At 38.4% G+C, this 10,000-nt stretch overlaps 1 protein-coding gene across 1 annotated transcript in view; it reads left to right on the top strand.

The window, feature by feature from the left end:
• Positions 1-10,000, top strand: part of LOC137655763 (tRNA (adenine(37)-N6)-methyltransferase) — a 329,883-nt gene that overhangs the window by 199,309 nt on the left and 120,574 nt on the right. The window contains exon 3 of the mRNA XM_068389875.1: positions 9,954-10,000. This exon is cut by the window's right edge and continues 135 nt beyond it. Coding sequence (XP_068245976.1) covers positions 9,954-10,000 — 47 coding nt within the window. The remainder of the gene's footprint in view (positions 1-9,953) is intronic.

Below are 10,000 nucleotides of genomic sequence, written 5' to 3'. Positions count from 1 at the left end.
AATTTTGAAAGAATTGGGAAAAAACGAAAAAATGGCAATCACCGGAAAATCGAACACATACCTATATATACGCCATATCTGGCTAAAAAAAAGATAGGCATGGGTAGCCAGATCATCTAGAAACACTTTCCAACACTATAAAAATATAAGTTTTGCGACACTACTTGCCAATTCCTTACGGTAACATGACTAAGCAAAAAAATGCAAAACAAATAAAAAGGGGCACTCGTGGAAAAATGGCCATTCTAATATACGGCATTTCAGAAAAAAAAAATTTCAGCCACGTGCTAGGCAAACCATCAAGGCATATTTTCCGACAAATAAACATATAAATGAAATATTACTCTGTGATAGTTCCTTAGTACGTAGTAATTTTGAAAGAAATGGGAAAAAACGAAAAAATGGCAATCACAGGAAAATCGAACACATACTTATATATACGCCATATCTGGCTAAAAAAAAAATAGGCATGGGTAGCCAGATCATCTAGAAACACTTTCAAACACTATAAAAATATAAGTTTTGCGACACTACTTGCCAATTCCTTACGGTAACATGACTAAGCAAAAAAATGCAAAACAAATAAAAAGGGGCACTCGCGGAAAAATGCCCAACATTCTAATATACGGCATCTCAGATAAAAAAAAAAAGACATGCACGTGTTAGCCCAACCATCAAGGCACACTTTCTAACACATAAACATGAAAAAAAAATCAATAATATACGGCAATTCCTTACTACGTAGTAAATTTTTACAAATATTGAAAAAAAAACAGAAATTGGCAACCGCAGTTAAATACCCAATATACCAATAACTACGTCGTGTCTGACAAAAACAAAATCACGCATGGGTAGCCAGATCATCTAGACACACTTTCCAACATTAAAAAAGCAAAAGTTTTACGACACTATTTCGCAATATCTTACGGAAAAATGACTTGGCAAAAAAATTAAAAAAAATTAAAAAGGGACACTCGCGGTAAAATGCCCGACATTCTAATATACGACATCTCAGATAAAAAAAAAGACATGCACGTGTTAGCCCAACCATCAAGGCACACTTTCTAACACATAAACATGAAAAAAAAATGAATAATATACGGCAATTCCTTACTACGTAGTAATTTTTACAAATATTGAAAAAAAACAGAAATTGGTAACCGCAGTTAAATACCCAATATACCAATAACTACGTCGTATCTGACAAAAACAAAGTCATGCATGGGTAGCCAGATCATCTAGACACACTTTCCAACACTAAACAAGCAAAAGTTTTACGACACTATTTGGCAATATCTTACGGAAAAATGACTTGGCAAAAAAATGAAAAAAAATGAAAAAGGGGCACTCGCGGTAAAATGGTCCTCGTGGTGATGAACGACATTTTAACTAAAAAAAAAAACATGCACATGGTAGCCAAACAATCCACCAAGACTTTCCACAACTGATAACCTATACAAGTTGCACCATTCTACGACAATTTCATAATACGTAATAACTTTGATAATTATGCAAACTACCTCAGAAGGGTACTCGGACGCGAACGACCCCGACGCGTCTCAGAAATCGGGGAAGGAGTACAGCTACAGCAATGCACATCTGGACACTACTAGAGCGTGTAGGGGAGACACCTCCTGCAGGTCGATCACCCACAAATTCAGTCACAGGGGTGAGTCACGTGAGAAAAACCTGTTTTTTTTTGACGCTCGGGGTCGCAAACGACCCACCGTACCTATCCAGGGTTAAAACATTAATACACGAATTCTGAGACCGTTGAATAACTCTCAGACAGCAATATATAAAACACTGAATATCCAAAAGTCTTTTAAGTACACTCAAAACTTAACTGGGTAATTACTCCTAAGTATTATTAATAAATGTTTAAAATTACTGTGGTTCTTAACAGGATACAAGCAAAGTCCGGTTCTAAATAATGATGATTGGTATTATACACTTTACAAAAATGAATTCCATATGAATTACAACACTGAAAGAATTTACTTAAGAAAATAAGTCAATGGTAAAAGTGGAATCTGAACAAAAATTCTATCAAGACAAACATGTTACGATCGGAAATTATATAATAACTTGACTTGAACCATATTATCTGAATAAACCACAGAATAAAAAAAAAGAAATGATGCAATGTAATTATACAAAAGCTTGAAATTAAAACTGAATAATACAATATTCAAGTTTGACACTTAATGAAAAAATAGATAACCAGTTTATATTACAAAATCTATCCTTCCTACATGGCCAATTACAGTATAAAACTTTTGACAAAGCCAACAATCACCCTAATACCATGAATTCAAATTCAGCGTTTCGTCTAATGTACTTTTTCGACACACGATTTGTTTTGTGGCACAGAGTCACTTAAGAAAGGACACACTAAAACGTATAGAACACTTTCAACAACAATACACTGGGTTACGTGCGAGAGTGAGTGAGGGAGAGGGGAAGAGGGCTGTCTTCAGGCTGCAATTTCTATCTCGATCTGTGTAACCTTACCTTGGTGTCACCTTTTATACGAAATTTAACTACAGCCAAAAAGGTTCTAGAATTGAGGTCTGGTAGCAAAGGGGCTGTGCCAAGCGTCAAAGTTGCCAAGTGTTGCTCTCCCGAACACTGTACTCACGCCATGCCAGACGGCTCTCTCTAGCAGCTAGCTCCGCCCACCCTTTGTTCCCGAAATAAAAAAAAAGATGACATTCTCTCACCAGGCCTTCACGACGTTTCTAAAGCACATGGTAGAGAATTTTCCAAAGCGCATGTTACTGAACATTTTCTCTCAAACATGATGCAATACATTTTAAAATATAAAAGAACATTACATAAGCCATTTTTCATATCTCTCATGAATCCCACAATACTCTCAAATAAATTATGTAAGACTTTGTACCAAACATACGTGAAATAAAAGTTAATCATTGTATTTACTCTACACTAGACTAACTTCGTAAGATAGCTCCCCCAAAAAAGATTATTTATTTTGCGCTTGAATCCATTGATTCAACCCGAGCTGAATAATCTGCAACCACTTTAATTTTACCTCATATATGTTTTACATTATTACAATACGGCTGCAAACATAATGACCACCTAGTTAACCATTGATTATTATTTTTCATGTTATTCACAAAAGTTAAAGGATTAAAATCTGAGTACAATGTAATCTCATCCTGTGGTCGATTTATGTAAATTAAAAACTGGTTCATTTCTGCGATCAGCGCCAGCAGTTCTGTATCAACTCTCGAGTCGACTCGTTGCTTCTTCTTCAGCTTCGTTGACTTAAGACACACAGGATGAAGAATTCCTTCCTTATCTTCTTGCAATAAGACAGCTCCAATCCCGTTATCCGACACGCTCTCTTGGATAAGGAATTCCTCGGTTAAATTCGGTGCTTGAAGTATCGGTTTCGAAGTTGATATGGCCTTCCTCAGATTTTTCCTTTTCCCTGATATCTCGATAACATAGGTCCGGTCACTGCTTTCCTCCAAAATCTGGAATGGTTCTGGAAACTCGTTGGCGAGAGGGAATCCCCTTTCTGGTAAATAAACCAATACCCGATGTCTTACCGCAATCTGTCTGCTCATACTTTTCATACCAAATATTTTTTTCGCTCCTTGACTTGTTTTCATGTCTTCTAAGGAAGATTTCCTTAATTTGCCGATCCCTTTCCTCAAATCTTGATCCTTCCCTTTTGCTGCAAACATTTTCTTTGGTCCTTTGCAGAGGGGTCCTGTAACCTCGTACTCTTCCTATCTAACTTGTTCTTCGTTCGTCCTTCACTCGTCGTCTACATGTCCTCTAGTGAAAATTTCCTTATCTCGCCGACCCTTTTCCTCAAATTCTTGACATATTCACCGTTTGTTTCCTCTTGGTCCTTCCTTTTTTCTGCTATCATTTTCTTTGGTCCTTTCCTGAAGGGTTCTCCTTGTACTTCCATCAGGTATAAAGGAGCTTCCTTGATGCACTTGTTGTGCTTTTCAGGCATTTGACTTATGTGACCTACACGGAAAAACTGGCTCACGTCCTTATGCATGCCAGGCCAGAAAAAGTGTTTCATTATCTTCTCCATTGTCTTCATTATCCCCATATGTCCTGTCTCGTGCGCGACGGCAAACACCTGTCTTCTCAACAGTGCGGGAATTAATATCTGCTGATGTATCCTCCATTCGGCCTTCCCAGGGATATCAGCGGGTCTATGTTTCCTCATAAGCAACCCATCCTTAAGATGATAACAGGTTTGTTGTACCTTCGTCTTGTCCACCACACGGTACAATAACTCTGTTAATATTGCATCCTTCCGTTGCAATCTTATCAGCCTTTTCCTTCTCACTTGTCCTACTTCTAACATTGAATTTTCTATTTCTTTGTCTGCTTGTGTGCTCGTCTGTCGCTCCTTTTCGCTCTCGCTTACTCTTGATTTCTCTTCTTGTATACCATGAAGGGAATCCTCCTCTTTCGAAAACAAATCATGCAAGTTCATTGCTCCTTCGATTTGTTTTTCTTCTTTGTCCTCATGTCTGCTCGCCTGTCTTTGCTCTTTGCTCTGGCCTACTCTTGAGTTCTCTTCTTGCGTATCATCAAGGGAATCCTCTCCTTTGGAAAACAAATCCTGCAAATTCATTGCTCCTTCTGTGTCTTTTTCTTCTTTGTCAGCCACTTTTTTCTTCATACTCTTAGTCGTAACACAACTAGGAACTGGAGATAGATAGTCCTTCTCGAGTTCAGTCGTAGGACTATACTTTAAAGGTTTCGCTGCTACAATGGGACAAGACGCGAACGGCGCTCCGCCAGCCTCATTACCCAGCAGGACGTCTACTCCTTTGACCGCCATTGAATCCTTTACTGCAAATTCAAAATTACCTTTCACCAACTCGCATGACAGTTTTAAACAACAAATAGGGGAGACCTCCTCCTCTGCTCCTATTCTCTTCAAAATAATTACGTTCCCTCTTAGAGACTGTTCCACCAACGGGTGTGCTCCCGTACCACCACACTGTGGTTACATCCTGTATTGCGCAATATCCTGACTGAGGTTCACTCACTTCCGTCTATTGCTACTAACATACCTTCATAAATATATGGTTTAAAGGCATCCATGCTGTTTGGGTTCATCCTGTTCGTCATGTAAACGGTGGCTGGTTCATTTTCTTCTCCGTCCTTTCCTGATTGCTTGTTACTTTTCGCATTCTGTGAAGTCGAATCATCCTTAACAACTTGGGCGACTGCTTTCGGTTGGTTTGACAAGCATTCCTTACTGATATGGCCTCTTCCACACAAAACAGACAATATCAACCTTCTGCACGATACTCAAAGGAGGGCGATTCGACGTTTGTTGCTGTGGTACTATCGCATTCTGCTTAGGGACAGTACCAGTGCTACTTCCATTGTAACTGTTGAACTTGGTCCCGTAGTTATTACTGAACTGATTTCCATAGTTCGGCGAATACTTGAAACTTGGTTTGAACAACAGTTGAAACTTCGTGCCCAGGGAGGGTTTACGACTGATGAAATTATAGTCTTCACTCAGCGAAGCGGCTTTATTAATTTTTTTTCACCTCTCTCTCTCAAGTACGTTTGAATGTGTTCAGGAATTCCTTGTAGATACTGCTCTAGTGTTATCAATTCTTCTAAATCAGCCTTCTTTTTTTATGTGAGCAGCCTCTGTTTATCTTGTAAAACATCGTCGTACCTTATAAGCGTGATTCAGGAAAGTAATTTCCTCGTCCTTTTTCAAACTTCGGAACCTTTTATTATAATATTCAGGGGGTCATCTGATACACTTGTAGCACGCTCCTCTTCACTTCTTAATACTCCATCATCTGGTCCTGAGATAATGATAAGTAAGCACTGCGGCCCTTCCCAAAGAGCACACTTTGTAATAACAGACCATTTATCTTCTGGCCACTTCATCTTCGCTGCGACCGTTTCCAAATTATCAAAGAACTCATCTGGAGAGACTTTTGTGAACCTTGGAATTAACCTTTGGGCTTCTGACATATTAAACATGGGTTCATGCCTAGCAGAAGTCGTCTCTGTCTCTGTCTGCGCTGTCCGCTGGGCATGGGCATGCATCAGTTCTAACTCCCGCGCATACCTCCCTTCTTCCATCTCTTTTTCTTCTCGCCTTGCTTCCATTAACCTTGTGTGTCTTGCAATCTCTCTCTCTTCTTCTTCCCGTCTTCTCTCTCTTTCTTCTCGTTCTGTGATTTCTCTTGCTTCAATTAACCTTGCATGTCTTGCAATCTCTTGGGCTTCTTCTTCTCGCTTTGCTTCCATTTCTTTCTCACTCTGCTTTTCTTCTCTCTCTTCTTCTTCTCGTTTTGCTTCCATTTCCTTCTCTCTCTCTCTCTCTCCATCATCTTCAACTTGATCAAATTCTCCTCTGCTGCAATTCGTTGAATCCTAGCCTCAACATCCCTATCTGCTTCAACGCCTTCAGTTTGAGGATCAGCTGGTCTTTGCTTCACCAAAAATTCATCCTCAGCTTCCTCCAACAGTTCACTAGCTTCCACAACATTCTCTTCCAACAACATTCCTGAGTTTATCAACGCTTCTAAGGCTAGATACTTGATTTGGGACTTAATCATCCCACTCATAGCATGGCTGCCACATGACATTAAGACAGAGAGCCACTGAGCTTTAGTTACATTAGCTTCTGACAATTCCTGAACACTTGGGTTATTCAAAAACTCTTGGATATTAAACTGTGCCATCTTGTAATGTAACACTAATTAATTCCTCTCCCAAAAAATAATATACTAACAATACTCAAAATCCTATTAACACTGTACTATTCAAAAACTTTTAATCAAAACACGGCCCTGTTATCACTAATATTTAAAACAGACAGGGTCTGGGCACCAAAATATATTATATGATATGGCTCCCTTGATCTGGGCACTAAGAATATATTTTACTATGGCTGGTGACTGAGAACCAAACATATAATATTATTTATATTACAACTGGCAAGTTGATCAACGTCTCAAATTCCAAACTCCCTTTTTTGCTTTTACATTAAAACTCTTACACTTTAAAACATTAATACACGAATTCTGAGACCGTTAAATAAATCCCAGACAGCAATATATAAAACACTGAATATCCAAAGGTCTCTTAAGTACATTCAAAACTAAACTGGGTAATTACTCTTACGCATTATTAAGAATTGTTTAAGCTTAATGAGGTTCTTAACAGGATATGAGCAGAATCTGGTTCTAAATAATGATGATTGGAATAATACACTCTACAAAAATAAATATATTCTATATAAATACCAACACTTTGAAAGAATTTACATAACAAAATAAATCAATGGAAAAGAATTAAATCTAAACAAAACTTAGATTAAGACAAAAATGTTACGATCTGAAATTAAATAATAACTTGACTTGAACTATTATATCTGAATAAAGCTTAGACTAAGAAAAGAAATGATGCATTATAAATCATACAAAAGCTTGAAATTAAAACTGAATAATACAATATTCAAGTTTAACACTTAATGAAAAATAGCTAACCAGATCACGTTACAAAATCTATCCTTCCTACAGGGCCAATTATAAAAACTTTATATAATGCCAACACTCACCCTAATAGAATGAATTTAAAATCACGATTTGCTTTGGGGGCACAGAGTCACTTAGGAGAGAACACACTAAAACGTACGGAACATTTTCAACAACAATACACTGGGTTATGTGCGAGAGTGAGTTAGGGAGAGGGGAAGAGGGCTATCTTCAGGCTGCAAACTCTATCTCGATCTGTGTAATCTAACCTTGGTGTCACCTTTTATATGAAATTTGCCTAATTCCAGAAGGTTCCAGGATCGAGGTCTGGTAGCATGGGCTGGGCCAAGCGGCAAAGTTGCCAAGTGTCCCTCAGGGATGGAGTCGCTGCTTTGTGCTCGCTACCGCTCCCCATTGTGTCACTTTTGGTATAGGGCTACCTTACACTTATTCGCCGCCTCCAGGCAGGTAGAACATAATCTTACACAGTTGTTGCCTAGACAAAAGTCTTCTGACCACTCGGCTCTGCTTCGTCTCCGATGATCCTGAATGAATCTTGTGAACATAATCTTTGTGGTTATTTACTTCTCTTCTCTCCATAAGTTTGAGAACTTGTAGGAGCTCTGTTGCACTTCTTTGGCAGATTCGTTAGATCCTCTCCTTGGTCCTTGATTCTTGCATTGTGAGACATAATCACATGGGGTTATTTCCCCTTTTTTCCCTCTTGTTTGAAGGGATTGAATTCAGCTCTGGCTTATGCTGTGGCAATAGCAACTTAGTTGCAGGAATTTTTCCGACCAGGGAAGTTAAGCAACGTTGGGTTTGGTCAGTACTTGGATGGGTTCTGCCGAGGAACACCAGATGTCATTGGCAACTCTTCTTGTTCTTCCATCAGCCTACACTGCCTCGTAACTTGTACAAACAACTTCAGCCCTCCATCCCCACGATCCTCCTCTGGAGAGTCATATGCAACCAACCCTCAGCTTGACCTCGGTCTTGTTCGTCAGCCCTCTGACCATAATGCTCTATCACAGCCAGAATTCGCCCATTGGCTGATGTTCACTTCTAGGGATAACTCCTTTTCTCGTCCTTGCGTTAGGTTTGCCCCATAGGTTGAAATACCCTCTTACAAGTTCGGAGTACTCATCTCTTTTCAACAAGGACATAGAATCTGCAGCTCAGCTACAAGAGCACACTCTTCTTCTCTTCCACCCACCTGTTCAGGTGTGAGGAAGATTCCGAACATCTGGTCTGACACCCGGACTCAGGCGTTACATCTTTTTGGCAGAATGACAGTTTTCATCGAGGTATCTTTGAGCTTCAACAGTTAGTTCTTCCTATAGAAGTCTCCAGTTTTGTCCTCTCCTCTTGGAACAAGTTATTTCATCAAACTCTCTTTGGCAAGGAGAAGGCATAAGGTCAAACAATCAGTTAATCCACAGGACTTCCTGGACACGTTCGACCACTAGGACTCGTACTCCTAGATTCCAGGACATCCTTCATCAAGGAAGTATCTTCGTTCATACAGACATAACGTGCCAAGGCGTGGTGCCTCGGTATCGATAGTACCTCAGGTTTTCATTAGAGTTATTTTCCTTAGTAACAACCTGGTCTGCTTGCAATAAAAATGAAGATGCAACACAGGGGTGTGTGTATGAGTCTTATGGCTAGACTTGCAGCTTTGATGAAAGTAATATCCATATTAATAGGTACAGGTTTGTATCACTAGGAAAAATACAAATTACTTTAAAATTTCTAATTTTTTTTACAAATAAATCTTTTTTACAATTACCATCATCTGATATGAAATTTGTTCATATATAATTATCTGAAGTTCTGATACCGTGTGTTCTAAAAGTGGAGGGGTCAGTACTTGAAGCAAACCCCCGACGATATCCGTCCCTTTCCTAATAAATTACTCAAAGCTGGCACAGGCTGTGACCCTTGACGACATTATAATTAACTAGAAAATTGCAGGGGATGGAAAATTATGGTGGGACATATTTTTTTTGTTCTCATCTAATGATATATTTAAAGATTTGTTGAAATAAAAAATGAAAACTTTTCATTAAGAAATAAGAGAAATAGATGGATTTTTTTTTCTTTTTCATGAAACTACAGAAAACTTTTACAGTTCATTCACAAACTCAGACTCGAGTCATAAATTAAGTTTACACATAGTGTTTGTATGGGATTCATTGCAGTAATCTAAATTAAGGGATTAAGTACAATGATCTGTTCTTACCTAAGAATTTCTGATTATTATTTTATAATTCTAATGAGTTTTAGCTATTCATTTACTGTGCAGTCTCTATAATTTTATAAACCAATTGCACAATTCATTCATCCTGATTAATTAGATTTCAAAAATTACTTATATAAACATTTACAAGCAGTATATTTGAAAATAAATCATTGATTACTTCACAGGAAAAGATTGCGGGCATTGCAAGCACAACATAAAAATGATGTTGAAG

This window comes from Palaemon carinicauda, chromosome 16 (assembly GCF_036898095.1).
Source record: "Palaemon carinicauda isolate YSFRI2023 chromosome 16, ASM3689809v2, whole genome shotgun sequence".
Classification (NCBI taxonomy): Eukaryota; Metazoa; Arthropoda; class Malacostraca; order Decapoda; family Palaemonidae; genus Palaemon; species Palaemon carinicauda.
Note: the sequence above shows the minus strand (reverse complement) of the source record. Positions and strands in the feature narration are given on the sequence as shown.